The following is a 17,574-nucleotide window of genomic DNA, read 5'->3' as shown; positions in this document are numbered from 1 at the left end:
TGACATATTCTAGCCTGGCTCAAACCTTATTTCATCAGAACATTCACCTGATCTGAGCCTGATACTCAAGCTTACAGAAAACATAATCAACATTATTAATCAATTCCAAAAGCCATTTAGAACCAGTCAGCATTTTTGGAGCCTAGTAAGATTAGAAATGGTAGAATTTTCCTTCATAGTAAACTAACTCAGTTAATATTCAGTGGCCATTTTATTAAGTACACCTGTACATGCTTGTTAATGCAAAACTCTTTCAGCAATAAGACCATATGACACAGGAGCAGAATTAAGCCATTTGTTCCCCTGAGTCTGCTTCACCATTCCATCATGGCTAATTTATTATCCCTGTCAAACACATTCTCCTGGCTTCTCCCCATAAGCTTTGACATCCTGATGAACCAAGAACCTAGCAACATCCATTTTAAATACACTTAATGATGTGGCCTCAACAGTTGTCTGTGGCAATGAATCCCACAGATCCATCACCCTGTCTACAAAGCTTCCTCATTTCTGTTCTAAATGGACATACCTCTCTTTTGAGACTCCTAACACTATTGCTCTGCCTGACTTTCCCCATCCCTGAGGAGCCTCAGAGTTGACCACAGTGCCAAGCGCCTGGTGCTGCTGCTGTGCCCTAATAGGTTACTCTACCCCCCCTTGCCCCCAGCAATATCCAAATGGGTACACTTGTTACTGAGGGGAATGGCCACAGGGAAACTCTGCATGGAATGTTTACTCCCCTTACTTCTCCTGGTGGTCACCAATCTACTATCTCAAGTTTGGACTCTGCATGTCTCATCTATGAAGCTTCCAGCTGCCGTAGATGGTCCTGAGTGCATCCAGCTCTAGTTACAGTTCCTTGACTTTGTCAGTCAGGAGCTGAAGTTGGGTGCACTTACTGCAGATAAGGTCATTAAGAAAACATTTAGGTAACCTGAAATCCTACATCTCTCAGGAAGAGCATTCCATTGCCTGAACTACCATCCTGCTTAAACTTTTATATCTCTAACTTCTCAAACTTAAGCTCTAGCCAGCGCCTGTTCTTGCCCAAGTCTGACCACTCTAACACTATTCACTCAAACAATGGCTGCTCTGCCTAAACCTCACGTCTTTTTATTGGCTCTTTCTACGTTACTATTCTAAATCAGCAACCTCCGACTCCGCAGACAAGTCCCTACAGACCCTGCTCACTTTTTAAAACTTGGCACGTAAAGTCCACAAAGAACTGCCTCCAACTCACTTCGCAGACAAGCCTGACAGGCCCCAATCGCTTCTTAAGCCAATCCATGTGGCTGCAACTCAATGCATAAAAACATGCACACATGGTTAAAAGGTTCAGTTGTTGCTCAGAACAAACATCAGAATGAGGAAGAAATGTGGTCTAAGTGACTTTGAAAAAGGAATGAATGTCAGTGCCTGACAGGGTAGTCTCAATACCTCAGAAACTGCTGATCTCCTGGGATTTTCAGACACAACAATCTCTAAAGTTTAGAGAATGTTGCAAAAAACAAAAAAAAAACATCCAATGAGTGGCAGTTCTGTGGGCAAAAACGCAGTGCTAATGAGAGAGGTCAGAAGAGAATGGCCAAACTGGGTGAAGCTAACAGGAAGGCATCAGCAACTCAAAATTCCGTGTGTTACAACAGTGGTGTTAGAACATCTCTGAAGGCACATCAAACCTTGAAGTGGATAGGCTACAGCAGCAGAAGACGATGAACATAAATTGTTTAGATAGATTTCCTACCTTTAATTGTTATATTAAGAATTGCCTTGCATCATTTCTCAAATGCTGTCCTGATATTAGTATGAACCCAGACCAATTTTGGTATCAAAGGATTACAACAGAGCAAGAGAACTTACACCTGCTTTTAAATAACAATGGATTATCTGATTCAAGATTGGTTCTTCACTTGTTTGGCATAATTACCAGATATCACATGGAAACTATTTTTAATTTCATTTTAAATGGACCCAACTACAAACTTGAATGACTACCTTTAGATAGATATTACTGATCATTTTATATTGATCAGCCTCATGATTACATATGCAGACACATTTTTATCACTTAGTTTACCATGTCAGACACAAAATATATAGAAAGAAATACTGTAAATTATGTTCAGAGTCTATAGTCATTTGCTAATATCGCAGCAATATTATGAACCCATCGCTAAATAAAGGTAATTATTTTAGGATTTCACTGCTCCAGACTTAAAGGGAATTTTGGTTTAATCTTAATGAGAGCAAGACATGTCTCCAATGTAAACACTAAAACTGATGTATAACACTACAGAAAACTGGATAAACATGAGGAACTCTGCAGATGCTGGAAATCCAAAACAACACACAAAAAATGCTGGAGGAACTCAGGTCAGGCAGCATCAATGGAAATGAACATAGTCGATGTTTCAGACTGAGGCTCCTTTTCAGGACAAAACAGGATGGTTTATTTAGAAAGCCAGCTGTCCAGATTAGTACTCTAACTTTTACACCCAGACAATGTACTTTATTGTCCTATCAAAATCTAAGAGTCAGTAAAAAAAGACCTAAACTCAAAACTATACCGCATTCTTGACATAAGTCTACATATCATAAAAAAAGTTCACACTACATAATTGTCAAATAGGTAGTGACCATGTACTCAAGCAAGTTCATGACCACAGCACAAAATTCTGGTCAGATCATGCAGTATATATAAACTCAGAAGCAAAATTAACACTACATCTGAAATGTTAACTGTTTCCCTCTCCATAAAAACTGCCTCACGTGCCAATTTTCAATTGTTTTTTTCTGCTACTTAAGATTTCTAGCATCTGCAAAGCTTTGTTTTTATGCCTCTTGATGATATCTTGGGGCAGGTGATTCACCATCTGACTCTCCGAGGCTTCCATAATTCCACTTCACAGGTGAGGAGTGTGAGGGAAACCTCTCCACTCGTAGTAAATGAGTACATTTCCACAAACAATGAAGAAATTCAAACAGGACAAGGTATGAATACTCTCCAACCACCACATCAACCATTCATTTCCCCCACCCCTGGTGTACTGGATGTAGTTTTAACATCAATAAAATGTTTTGTATCAACTCTCCAAGAGTGAAATCAATTCCCAAATCCATCCAGAATGAAGAACTCCAAAGCAACATACACACAATGCCCACTTGATTAACATCCCATCCACAAATGTAAACACGCTCTTCCACTTCCGCCACTGGCATAGTCCAGCTATAGTGTGTTATAAACTACAGGCCATGTTGCAGCATCTCAGCAAATTTTATTACACAGCGTCTCAGTATCTTCCAAGTTTGTGACATCCAGTACACAAGCACACTGACTTGGAGACTGACAACAGTTTTTGTTACTGGGTGAAAATGATGAAAACCAATGCCCAGCAGCTCTTCAGTGATTAAAGGTATTCATTAGTGGCTGAAGGCCATATGGAATAGCGATTAAATATTAAATTCTGGCCTAGCTACCGATAGCTACGTCCTAAACAATCATATGGAAGAACACACACATCTGTGGTCAAACTTTTCACACACACACCATTGTACAGTCATCAAGCCCATACATATTCTTGGGTGGGTGGGTGTGGGTGTACACAAAGTCAAATTAAAATTTATTGTCAAAGTAGTATACACCATATACTACCTTGAGTTGCATTTTCTTACAGACATTTGCAGGAAAATAAAGAAATGCTATCCAATTTATGAAAAACGATACAAAGACTGGCAAACAACCATTGTGTACAAGACAAATTGTGCAAATAGTAAATAAATAATACTGGCAACATAAGTTGTAGAGTCCTTGGAAGTGAGTCCTTTTTTGACCTCACTAATGGAAGGATTGTGGAATGCTCTCCTCAAAGTTGATAGCCAATTGGAAACAGTATTTGCTTCCTGACAGTATACAAACTACAATCCCAGGCAATGAGTTTCCAATCTCAGTGAGACTGTATCACTGCTACAATGTTCTTCCTCATAGCAATGTTGGATTTCAGCTTTAACAAACCTCCTGCTGGAGCAGACATAATCTTTAGAATTAGTTGGGAACTTTTCAACCCATGTCACTCACACTCCAGAACAAGCTCACCTGAACCTTTGCGGTTGAAATGCAATACACAGGTGCAGTTTAAAGTAAGTTTATTATCAAAGTACAGGTATGTCACCATATACAACCATAAGTTTAATTTTCTTGCAGGCATACTCAGTAAGTCCAGAATAGAATAATAACCATACTGGAATCGACGAGAGACCACACCAACTTGACCACAACCAAGTTGTTGTTACATCTACTCAGAGACAACTAGGATCCCAGCTTTGACTGACTTATTCACAGAAGCATAAAAAAGATTCAAGATTACTTATTGTCACTCTTTAGTACAACAGTGTAAATGAGAATGAAATGATTGCTACTCCAGAAACGATGCAGCATAAAAGAACAGTAAGCATAAAAATGCAATAATATAAAAACAATTCTATAAAACAATATCCAAGTAACTGCTGAGTGTGGCCGTATATGCATAAGATTAGCTTAGACTGATTGTATGCATATACAGTAACACAAGGTTCAAGATTCAAGGTTCATTTATTATCGAAGAATGCATAGATTGTACAACCTTGAGACCTCCTTGCTCACAGGTAGCCACAGAGCAAGAAATCTGAAAAAAAAACAATTTTTAAAAAAAAGACCAAACACTTGATGTGCAAGAGAAACAAAAAAAAAATCATGCAATTGAAGTGAACAAGAACAGCATTCGAACCAAAATTGAGTCCTCAGATCCAAACCCCGGAGCAAGCCCAAAGCCTTATCAGTTCATCATATTAGCGGGCAAGGAGTGCAGCAGCCAGGGCAGTCTTCGTAGGCTCAGCGGCATGAAGATACCATCACAGAGAACGAACGAGATCAACTCTCGTCCCGACCAGTCTATCTGGGCCAGCGTTTAAATTGACCCAACAACAGACATCGAAAGACTCCAGTGCCATAGAGAGAGTGAAGATCATGGAGATTGAGCAAAATCAGCGCTCACCTCTGATCTGGGCCGGCACTTAAATTGTCTATAACAACGTATTGTTCCTCACATTAGGACCCAGGCTCCAGGCCTGGACCACGCTGCCCAGCGACCCTCTTCCAGCTCACATTCCGTCGTCCAGGCCAAAGCCGTTCTCAAGCTCTTCAAATGAACTCAGCACTCAGAGCAATCTCAACCTTGCACCCAGGCCAGTTGAATGAGAATCGAAACTTCTCTGCCCGGACTGCAACATCTTTCTGTAACTCTGACAGGAATGATCAGGTGACGAGTGACTGTTGGCAAAAGGAACTCTTTTAGGTAATAGCAGGGCATATGAAACATGGGATGGTAGGGTGGGTTAATGGATGGAGGTGTTGATGGGAAAGGTAACAGTTTTAAGTCCATGATCCTGGCATGGACGTTGCATAGCCTCTTCCATGATGGGAGTGGGACAAACAGTCCATAAGCAGGGTGAGTGGAATCCTTTATAATATTATTGACCTTTTCCTGTCACCTTTTGTATACAGCATACGTCCTTGAAGGCAGAAGTCTGATGCTGGTGATGCGCTGGCAGTTTTAACTACCCGTTGTAGAGCCCTCTTAAAAAAAACGGAAATGGTTGTGTATTACACATAACACCAGCTGCCAGGCAGGCCAGCCGTTTGCATGCCTCTCAGCAGACTCGCTAAAATGATCCATTCGGGGCTCTGTCAAAAGAAGTGATTATCAGGTGTACAGCGGAAATTAATTGCAAATATTCTCAAATCCTCCTTTGAAGCATCCCCACCAACTCCAGGGAACCTTTGACTGATGAACATTCAAAGTGTTAAAGGAACATTCATCGATTTTCTCACTTGCAGAGCCTAGTCGGTTCGGATTGGCAACATCATCTCCTCCACAATCACCAACAGCACAGCTGTACCACAAGGCTGTGTGCTTAGCCCCCCTGCTCTACTTGCTTTATACTTGTGACTGTGAGGCTAAGCTCTAACACCATACCTGGCTGAATAGTGCCACAACAACTTAATGTTAGCAAAACCAAAGAGCAGATTCTTGTCTACAGGAGGAAGAAACCAGAGGTCCATGAGCCAGTCCACATCCAACAAATCAAAGGGTGAGAGGCACAGTAACTTGGCATTATCAAGTACATAAGTGCCATTACAAAGAAGGCACAGCAGTGCCTGTACTTTCTTACAAGTTTGCACAGATTTAGCACGTCATTTAAAACTTTGACAAACTTCTATAAATGCACAGTGGAAAGTATATTGACTGGTTGCATCACAGCTTGGTATGGAAACACCAATGCCCAAGAACAGAAAATCCTACAAATCTAGTGGATACAACCAAGTCCATTACAGGGAAAGCCCTCCCCACCGTTGAGCACATCTATAAGGAACGCTGCCACAAGAAAGCAGCATCCATCATCAAGGACACCACCATCCACACCAAGCTCTCTTCTCGCTGCTGCAATCAGGAAGAAGGAATAGGAGCCTCAGGACCCACACCACCAGGATCAGGAACAGTTATTACTCTTCAACCATGAGGCCCCTGAGCCAGCGTGGAAAACTACACTCAACTCAAAGCTGAACTGATTCCACAACCTATGGATTCACTTTCAATGACTCTACAACTCATGATTTCAATATTATTTATTAATGGTGTATTTTGGGTTTGCACAGTTGGCATTCTTTTGCATGTTGATTGTTTGTCATTCTTTGTAACTTTTCATTGATTCTATTGTACTTCTTTGTTAACCATATATAACCATATAACCATATAACAATCACAGCACGGAAACAGGCCATTCCGGCCCTCCTAGTCCGTGCCGAACTCTTAATCTCACCTAGTCCCACCTACCCGCACTCAGCCCATAACCCTCCACTCCTTTCCTATCCATATACCTATCCAATTTTACCTTAAATGACACAACTGAACTGGCCTCTACTACTTCTACAGGAAGCTCATTCCACACAGCTATCACTCTCTGAGTAAAGAAATACCCCCTCGTGTTTCCCTTAAACTTTTGCCCCCTAACTCTCAAATCATGTCCTCTCGTTTGAATCTCCCCTACTCTCAATGGAAACAGCCTATTCACGTCAACTCTATCTATCCCTCTCAACATTTTAAATACCTCGATCAAATCCCCCCTCAACCTTCTACGCTCCAATGAATAGAGACCTAACTTGTTCAACCTTTCTCTGTAACTTAAGTGCTGAAACCCTGGTAACATCCTAGTAAATCGTCTCTGCACTCTCTCTAATTTATTGATATCTTTCCTATAATTCGGTGACCAGAACTGTACACAATATTCCAAATTTGGCCTTACCAATGCCTTGTACAATTTTAACATTACATCCCAACTTCTGTACTCAATGCTCTGATTTATAAAGGCCAGCGTTCCAAAAGCCTTCTTCACCACCCTATCTACATGAGACTCCACCTTCAGGGAACTATGCACTGTTATTCCTAGATCTCTCTGTTCCACTGCATTCCTCAATGCCCTACCATTTACCCTGTATGTTCTATTTGGATTATTCCTGCCAAAATGTAGAACCTCACACTTCTCAACATTAAACTCCATCTGCCAACGTTCAGCCCATTCTTCTAACCGGCATAAATCTCCCTGCAAGCTTTGAAAACCCACCTCATTATCCACAACACCTCCTACCTTAGTATCATCAGCATACTTACTAATCCAATTTACCACCCCATCATCCAGATCATTTATGTATATTACAAACAACATTGGGCCCAAAACAGATCCCTGAGGCACCCCGCTAGTCACCGGCCTCCATCCCGATAAACAATTATCCACCACTACTCTCTGGCATCTCCCATCTAGCCACTGTTGAATCCATTTTATTACTCCAGCATTAATACCTAACGACTGAACCTTCTTAACTAACCTTCCATGTGGAACTTTGTCAAAGGCCTTGCTGAAGTCCATATAGACTACATCCACTGCCTTACCCTCGTCAACATTCCTCGTAACTACTTCAAAAAATTCAATAAGGTTTGTCAAACATGACCTTCCACGCACAAATCCATGCTGGCTACTCCTAATCAGATCCTGTCTATCCAGATAATTATAAATACTATCTCTAAGAATACTTTCCATTAATTTACCCACCACTGATGTCAAACTGACAGGTCTATAATTGCCAGGCTTACTTCTAGAACCCTTTTTAAACAATGGAACCACATGAGCAATACGCCAATCCTCCGGCACAATCCCTGTTTCTAATGACATCTGAAAGATCTCCGTCAGAGCTCCTGCTATCTCTACACAAACTTCCCTCAAGGTCCTGGGGAATATCCGGTCAGGACCCGGAGATTTATCCACTTTTAAATTTCTTAAAAGCGCCAGTACTTCCACCTCTTTAATTGTCATAGGTTCCATAACTTCCTTACTTGTTTCCCACACCTTACACCTTACACCATTCAATATCCTTCTCCTTAGTGAATACCGAAGAGAAGAAATCGTTCAAAATCTCTCCCATCTCCCTCGGCTCCACACATAGCTGACCACCCTGATTCTCTAAGGGACCAATTTTATCCCTCACTATCCTCTTGCTTTTAATATAACTGTAGAAGCCTTTCGGATTTACTTCCACCTTATTTGCCAAACCAAACTCGTAACTTCTTTTAGCTTTTCTAATCTCTTTCTTAAGTTTCCTTTTACATTCTTTATATTCCTCGAGCAATTCCTTTACTCCATGCTGCCTATATCTATTGTAGACATCCCTCTTTTTTCGAACCAAGTTTCTAATATCCCTTGAAAACCATGGCGCTTTCAAACCTTTAACCTTTCCTTTCAACCGAACAGGAACATAAAGATTCTGTACCCTCATAATTTCACCCTTAAATGACCTCCATTTCTCTATTACATCCTTCCCATAAAACAACTTGACCCATTCCACTCTCTCTAAATCCCTGCGCATCTCCTCAAAGTTAGCCTTTCTCCAATCAAAAATCTCAACTCTAGGTCCAGTCCTGTCCTTCTCCATAATTATATTGAAGCTAATGCTATTGTGATCACTGGACCCGAAGTGCTCCCCAACACATACATCTGTCAGCTGACCTATCGCATTCCCTAACAGGAGATCCAACACTGCCCCATCTCTAGTCGGTACTTCTATGTATTGTTGCAAAAAGCTATCCTGCACACATTTCACAAACTCTAAACCATCCAGCCCTTTTACAGAATGAGCTTCCCAATCTATGTGTGGAAAATTAAAATCTCCCACAATCACCACCTTGTGTTTACTACAAATATCTGCTATCTCCTTACACATTTGCTCTTCCAACTCACGCTCCCCATTAGGTGGCCTATAATACACTCCTATCAGTGTTACTACACCTTTCCCATTCCTCAATTCCACCCAAATAGCCTCCCTAGAGGAGCTCTGTAATCTATCCTTCCAAAGCACCGCCATAAGATTTTCTCGGACAAGCAATGCAACACCTCTTCCTCTGGCCCCTCCTACTCTATCACACCTGAAGCAACTAAATCCAGGAATATTTAGTTGCCAATCACACCCTTCCTGCAACCATGTTTCACTAATAGCTACAACATCATAATTCCAGGTATCAATCCACACTTTAAGCTCATCCACCTTTCTTACAATGCTCCTAGCATTAAAATAGATACATTTAAGATACTCTCCACCTCCTCCTCTCTTTTCATCCCTAGCAATGCATTCAAATTTATTATCCTTTTCTTTCTTCTCCCCTACAACTTCGGGCTGAGCGCATCCCTCCTCCATCACCTGCCTGTCCTCCCTCACACACGGTCTACTTACTTGCTCTACTGGTGAACTAACCTCCTCTCCCATAGTTTCCTCAAATTGATTTCCGCCCCCCCATCTTACTAGTTTAAAGTCTGCCCCGTAGCCCTAGCAAACCTCCCCGCTAGGATATTGGTCCCCCCAGGATTCAAGTGTAACCCGTCCTTCTTGAACAGGTCACGCCTGCCCCAGAAGAGGTCCCAATGATCCAGAAACTTGAATCCCTGCCCCCTGCTCCAATCCCTCAACCACGCATTCATCCTCCACCTAATTCCATTCCTACTCTCACTGTCGCGTGGCACAGGCAGTAATCCCGAGATTACTACCTTTGCGGTCCTTCTTCTTAACTGCCTTCCTAACTCCCTATACTCTCGTTTCAGGACCTCTTCCCCTTTCCTACCTATGTCATTGGTACCTACATGTACCACGACCTCTGGCTCCTCACCCTCCCACTTCAGGATATCTTGGACGCGATCAGAAACGTCCCGGACCCTGGCACCAGGGAGGCAAACTACCATCCGGGACTCCCGATCACCTCCACAGAACCGCCTGTCTGAACCCCTGACTATCGAGTCCCCTATTACTATGGTCCTCTTTCTTCTATCCCTACCCTTCTGAGCTACAGGGCCATCCTCTGTGCCGGAGGCCCGGCCACTGTCATTTCCTCCAGGTAGGCTGTTCTACTGTGAATGCCTGCAAGAAAATTAATCTCAGGGGAGTCATGGTGATATATACATATTTTGATAATAAACTTCCTTTAAACTTCAGGATATTATCGAGGACCGGGTCCATGATCAGCAGCACTCAGCAGGAGTGCATCACCCCACAAATGACCCACCTACCTTACCGGGCACCTTCTGCCCCATCTGTAGAAAAAAAAATCAGGTTTTCACATTGAACTCATCTGTCACCTCAGAACCCTCAAAAGCAGAATGAACCCCATGAGACTGACGATGAAGAGATAGCTCATTACAAGGCAGCCTGGCTCTATACAAGAGACTGCCAATATTCTAAATAATTTCTTTATACTGACTGCAATTTGGACAAACTTTGAATCAAGATGTTGCCAGGACTGAATGGCTTGAGTTATAATGAGAGACTGGATACACTGGGGCTTTTCTCCTTGAGCCGAGGAGACTGAGGGGTGGCCTTATAAAGATTTATAAAATCAAGAGAGACACAGATAAGCTGAATTATAACACCTTGTTCCTGTGTAGGAAAGTCTAAAAGTCGAGGGTATGGGTTTAAGAAGAGAAAGGAACAATTTAAAAGTTTTGAAACACAGAGGAAGTGGGTACAATCACAATGTTTAAAAGACACATAAACAGACAGATGGATAGGAAGGGGGATGTGAAGGAAATACAGACAAATTGGACTGGCTCAGGTGGGCATCTTGGTTGACATGGACAAATTCAGCCAAAGACATGTTTCCATACTAGACAAGCCTATCCATCATCAAGGACACCCACCACCCAGGCTATGCTTACTTCTCACTGCTGCCATCAGGATGAAAGCACGGGAGCCTCAGGGCATACATCACTAGTTCAGGAACAGTTATTACCCCTCAACCATCAGGCTCTTTAATCAAAGGGGATAAATTCACTCAATTCTTTCCTTTTCCTTTTATTTTTGCAGTTTGTTCTGGTTTGCACAACTGGCTGAATCCCACAGTGATCCCGTCTTTCACTGATTCTGTTATGGTTATTACTCTATCATTGACTTATTGAGTACGTACCCAAGAAAATGAATCTCAGGGTTGTATATGGTGACATAGATGTACTTTGATATTAAATAATTTATTTTACTTTGACTCCCATATACTCTGCAAGACTAATCTGAGTCATAATTTTATCATATCTCTCTACAACAAAGATTAGTGGACTAATTGGACCACGTGGATGTAAAAGTGCAAGATAGATTGCCTTATCCTTCTCTGTAACTATTACCTAACCGCGCCTTGGATGGTCCCACGCCCAACTACGAAAGGAAGAGAGTGGGGGCTGGCAACCCCATCTCGTAAAAACACAGAGCCAAACAAAAGCCAACAGAAGCTCCAAAGATGTCATCCCTGGGAGAAGAAGGATGTTCGATGGGTTACACTTTTAAAAGACTTAAAGACTGGACCAGGACAGAGGACTGTGGCAAGTTGCTGTTAGTGGCCAATGTCCCAGTTGGGATGATGAGGTTTAAGAAGAAGAAGAAGAAGAAGAACTTTATTTAACTTTTTAATTTGCTTAAGTAAAGGAATAAGATTTGGAAATACTCTGCCCTCTTTTTTTAAGCTTACTGGAGGAAGCTCTTGTTGCAAACTTATGTCTACATTATATGATAAATGCAAGTCACAGAAAAGTATCCCACATGTTGGGGACACAGGAAAGAATAGAAAATAAATCAATGATTTGGTTCACCAACCAGATGGAAAATATATAATCAAATTGAAAAGGCATTATTGGTGAAATATAACAGTACAGAATGCTTGTGAAATCAAGTGACAAGATTTTGCCTCAAAGACAACAGCCTAGCCTAATTTGACAGATAATGCTGTTGATGAATGTGGGAGGAAGCCCATAATACAATTTTCTGAAGAATAATGTTCCTTAATACTTTAAAAGTTTTTCAGAAGTAGTACATTTACTCACAAACAAGATGATGTCATATTAATACATACAGTTCTATGCAAAAGTTTTAGGCACATATATATCACTAGGATGCCTAAGACTTTTGCACAGTACTGTAATACTTTTGGGTAATGCACTGTACTGCTGCCACACGAAAAAAACCAAATTTCATGACATGCGAGTGATGATAAATCTGATTCTGATATGGATCTCTATTGTGGACTGAGAGTGGAAAGGGGCAGGGAGAGGGGAATCATGGTTGGGAAAAGAGGAAGGAGAGGAAAGCACCAGAGAGACTTTCTGTAGTGACCAACGAAGCAATTGTTTGCATCAAATGATCTTGCCTGGCATCTCAAGGCTGGGTGTGTCTGCATCTGCACCACCCACTGCCCTAGGCACTCCTCCTCTGCTACCTATCCCAGAGCCCTCCTATGGTACTCCACCCTCACTATTCCCATGACATATGGGTTAGTGGGTTAATTGGTCACATGGGTGTAAATGGATTATGAAGGCTCTCACAGTCCAAAGACTTACCGGTTAGTAAGTTAATTGGTCATTGTAAATTGTTCTGTAATTAGGCTCGGGTTAAGTTGTGGGTTGGTGGGTAGTAAGGCTCAAAGGGTCAGCATAGCCTATTCTGCACGGTATCTCAATAAATGAACGAGCAATTGAATGAATAAATAATCTATGATCTTTCATCATTATAGTGTTTAAATTCTGGAACTCACTAAATAATACAGAGAACAACACACACAAAATGCTGGTGGAACACAGTAGGCCAGGCAGCATCTATAGGGAGAAGCGCTGTCGACGTTTCGGGCCAAGACCCTTCGTCAGGACACAGAGAATATCTTCACCAAAGTGACAGCAGATGGTAGATCATAAATGGCTCCTCGAGGGCAGTTAGGGATGAACAGAGGAAGCCAGCCTTATCTGCAACTCTCATGTCCCATAAACAAACAAACAAGGATGTTTTAACCCAAGCGACCTTCAGCAGAACATCTCACGGTGACCACAGTTCATGAGATCAGTGTGTTTGTTCACAGCAGGATAGCTTATTTATCACTGCACATTAGTAAAAAATCATTTTGTGCAACAAAAGCAACATTTTACTTTTGACAGCTGACTTATTTGTCCGAAATTTGGACTGTGGGTCCCGGTAGTGTGTGATCACATAAAGTATGGAAATTTTAACAAAGTGTCTAGCTTGGCTTAAAGCTTAAAATTTTTCATGTGGGTATCTGTGTGCAACTTACACATACAAGTGACACTTCATACAATAACTGCTAAAAACAGAAATGGTAATTATTAAATGTCCAGAAAAAGTTACATGACAGAGGCAGGTATGAATCTAAGAATCAGGCAAATTCTGATCAAGTTTATTTTGCTAAACACATATCCATACTATTCAAAAGACTGATTTGTTCCCCTGTAAAACACCATACAAAATGATATCAAATACTAGCCAAGTGTTCTCCAATGAAAGGATGATCGTACCTTCCAAAAAAAACCACTTATTGGTAAATTTGATCATCATTATGTACCATGTTGTATGACACAGGGGATCATGGTCTATCAATGACCATGATTATTCTTGGCAAATTTTTCTACATAAGTGTTTTGCCATTATCTTCTTCTGGGCAGTGTCTTTACAAGAGGAGTGACCCCAGCCATTATCAATAATCTTCAGAGATTGTCTGTCTGGCGTCAGTGATAGCATAACCAGGAATTGTGATATGCACCACCTGCTCCCATGGCTTCATGTGGCCCTGATTGGGGGTGGGGGGGCTAAGCAGATGCTACACCTTGCCCAAGGGTGGCCCACGCATTAGTGGAGGGAAGGAGCACCATACACCTCCTTTGGTAGAGACATATCTCCACCCTGCCACCCTTTGATCTCAATAGTTTCTCTAAAACAAGCACCACACCTCTGTAAGCTCGTTACCTCAACTCTCAGCTCTCCCATTGTTTCCACTCTTTCTGAACTCAGCTCAATTAAACCAATACTCCTTTATTTTTAACCAAACTTCTCAAAGTCTTAATTAGTGTCCATGTTCTTTCTCCTTTGCACCTCTGTAAAAGACTGGTGTTTTTTTTCTATCTTCCAGCAAGTTAAACCCTATACCACTGCAGATGGATGATAGGTTGGAGATGCATCTCTACCACAGCAGGTGGAAGGCACTTCTTCCCTCCACTAGCATGTAGGTAGGTCATCCTTGGGCAAGGTAGAGCACCAGTTAGGGTCACATGAAGCCATGGGAGCAGGTGGTGCATGTCACGTCCTGGTTATGTGACCACTGACACCAAGCAGACAATCTCTGAGGAGTATTGCTAATGGCTGGGGTCACCTGTCTTATAAAGACTCTGCCCAGAAGAAGGCAATGGCAAATCACTTCTGTCATTCCAAAAGGCACATAATGATGATGATGATGATGACCACTGTAGTTCAAATACTCCATTAAGAATTATAGCTTGAAAGGTAAAATTCGGCAACTATCTCCAAGTTTCTTGAGATAAACTCTAATTTAGTATTAATTTGGAAAAATATCCCTCAAAGCACTTTATGTAGTAGAGATGGAAAAGTGGACAGAGAGGAATAAAAAGTGAGAGTATAAGCATAATAAAGCAAATTTTCAGGTTATTTCCCTTCATAGTGTCAATGTGCTGAAACACATTGTTGTTTCTAAGTATGCAGACTTCCTAAAACAAAGAGATTAGTTAATGACCAACCTGCCTTTATTCATAAGTTCTGCATTATTAATCACACTTGCTTTATTTATTGCTTGCTTTGTTTCCTTTTTGCATTGCCCATTGCAATTACAAACAGAAAAGGCAGAAATAAACGAAAGCAAGTGTTTCTCCAGTCTGGAAAAGGAAATCGTCGTTTTCTCCAGATCACTCCCAAACTAGTGGAATTTGCAATTACACAGACAAAAGACATATCCTCCCCCTAAGCATACCCTGTATACAAGGTGCTGGGGCTGTTTGGCGGGGGAGGGGGGGGGTCACACTGTGCACGAACAAGTCAAGCCTGGGGCTAACAGCTGGTTCCAGGACAACAATGTAGCCGCAGTCGCAATATATAATGCCTACTCTCCCCACCCCAGAAGAATTGGACCATCAAAGTGGGGGAGGAAAGCTGGAGGGGAGGAGACAGCTCAATTATCGCAAGGCCTGTACCTGATAAAGCTTTAGAAATAAATCGAAACAAAGCAAAAGATGCAATGTTAAGGAAATACATGAAGTATTGTTATGCCAGGTCCCTAGGCCCGGTGTGAATCCCGCGGTAAAGTGAAGGGGAGGGGAGGGCAGGGCTAGGCAGGTCTGGCCGGGACTCACCGCCTCCACCGCCTGCTGCAGGATGTTGGTGAATTTGGTGAACATCTTGGCCTTGGACTCGCGGATCTCCCGGCGGAATTTCTCCTTGGATTCCTCAATCTTCTTCCTGGTTCGATCCAGCCTGACAGTTCATACGGCCTCGACTCACAACACAGTAAAACAGTAATACAGAACACGGAAAAGAAATCAGATGACGGACCACAGACGCAGACAGTAAACACTTTGGACGGCCCTTGTGAGCACACAACCGACACGGTGGCAGTGCGCTTACTGACTGCTCGTTCCAGCTGCGCCGTGGTCCTCCCGCCGCCAGGGGCGTGGCAGCAGCGAGGGCCTCCCGTCACCGAGGGCGCAGAATGCAGGCAGTAGTCATCCTGGCACTAGAGGGCGCAGGATGCAGTCTGCCAGCCTGACACAATGATCATCCTGCGGCCAGGGGGTAGTAAAGAGTTCAGTGCAGGAGGCATCCCTGAGGCGGGGCCAATTGAAAGTCCTGGTCTCTGAATAGCATTGGGTGGGTCTTAAAGGCAGAGCATTGCTTAACAAACTCTACCAGTCATTAAAAAGGATCATTTGTTTTATCAAAGAAATAAGTTATTCCACAGTACTTTGCAATTTTCAAAAATTAAAGTCGGGTTCTGTGATCGGAAAAGTGGCACCTTAGACTCTTGTAGCTCATAAAGCAACATTTTTTAGTCACCTACTTTTCATAAATACACTTTTCTATTCCAATATTTCCCTGTCTCTTGCATCAGTTATTTCATGTCAGTATTTCCAAAATGTCCTCAGGTTCAAAGTAAATTTATTACCAAAGTACAAATATGTCATCATATACAGCCCTGAGATTCATTTTCCTGTGGGCATACTCAGCAAATCTATAGAATAATAACTATAATGGGATCAATGAAAGATCAACTAGAGTGCAGAAGACTGCAGATATAAATATAAATAAATAGCAATAAATAATGAAAACATGAGATAATGAGAGAAAGAGTCCTTAAAGTGAGATCACTAGTTATGGGAACACTTCAATGATGGGGCAAGTGAGTGTAGTCATCCTATTTTGTTCAAGAGCCTGATGGTTGAAGGGTAGAGACTGTTCTTAAACCTGGTGGTGCGAGTCCTGAGGCTCCCATGAGGCGGCGCGGCATGGCAGCAGCGGCCTTTCAGACCTGGTGTTACTTTAATTAAATTTTCTAATTTAAGTTTGATACACAATTTTCGATTAGGGCACAGGGATAACAGAGCGGCTATCTACCATTGCCAGATACTACTACAATACAGAGATCATCCAAAAACAAACCTCCACAAAGATCTGCTGGCTGAATTACGCGATGTTGGCTTGCTGAGGGGAACGGGCCTACATTCCTCGGACTTGCCTGATACTGGTAGCCAGAGATCGAGACATCGTAAGCGATGTGCAAGGAAGCAGAAGCGAGGCAAGCAGACGGGTCCGTGCGAGGCAAAAAGCAGACCCTAGCCGGCTGGCTTTCCTGTCCATTCTGCTCTCCAATGTCCGCTCCCTGGACAATAAAATGGACTACATCCGACTCCAACGTAATACTCGGTGGAAGTACAGAGTTTGCTCCGCGTATGTCTTCACAGAGACATGGCTCACTGATGGGATTTCGGACGCCACTATTCAGTTAGACGGGCTCGTCTTGTTTCGAGCAGACAGGGATGCAGCTGTCTCCGGTAAGACTCACGGTGGTGGTGTGTGTATTTACATCAACACCGAATGGTGTAAGAACTCTGTGCTGGTTTCCAGACACTGCTCGTCGCTAGTGGAGTTTGTGGCAGTTCGATGCAGACCATTTT

General features: G+C 42.3%; 1 protein-coding gene across 1 annotated transcript in view; it reads right to left on the bottom strand.

Annotated features, from left to right (window-relative positions):
- The window catches only part of fhip2a (FHF complex subunit HOOK interacting protein 2), an 89,835-nt gene extending 73,777 nt beyond the window's left edge, over nt 1–16,058 (bottom strand). The window contains exon 1 of the mRNA XM_073027811.1: nt 15,757–16,058. Coding sequence (XP_072883912.1) covers nt 15,757–15,801 — 45 coding nt within the window. The 5' untranslated portion in view covers nt 15,802–16,058. The remainder of the gene's footprint in view (nt 1–15,756) is intronic.
- Between the last annotated feature and the right edge of the window lie 1,516 nt (nt 16,059–17,574).

This window comes from Hemitrygon akajei, chromosome 23 (assembly GCF_048418815.1).
Source record: "Hemitrygon akajei chromosome 23, sHemAka1.3, whole genome shotgun sequence".
Lineage (NCBI taxonomy): Eukaryota > Metazoa > Chordata > Chondrichthyes > Myliobatiformes > Dasyatidae > Hemitrygon > Hemitrygon akajei.
Note: the sequence above shows the minus strand (reverse complement) of the source record. Positions and strands in the feature narration are given on the sequence as shown.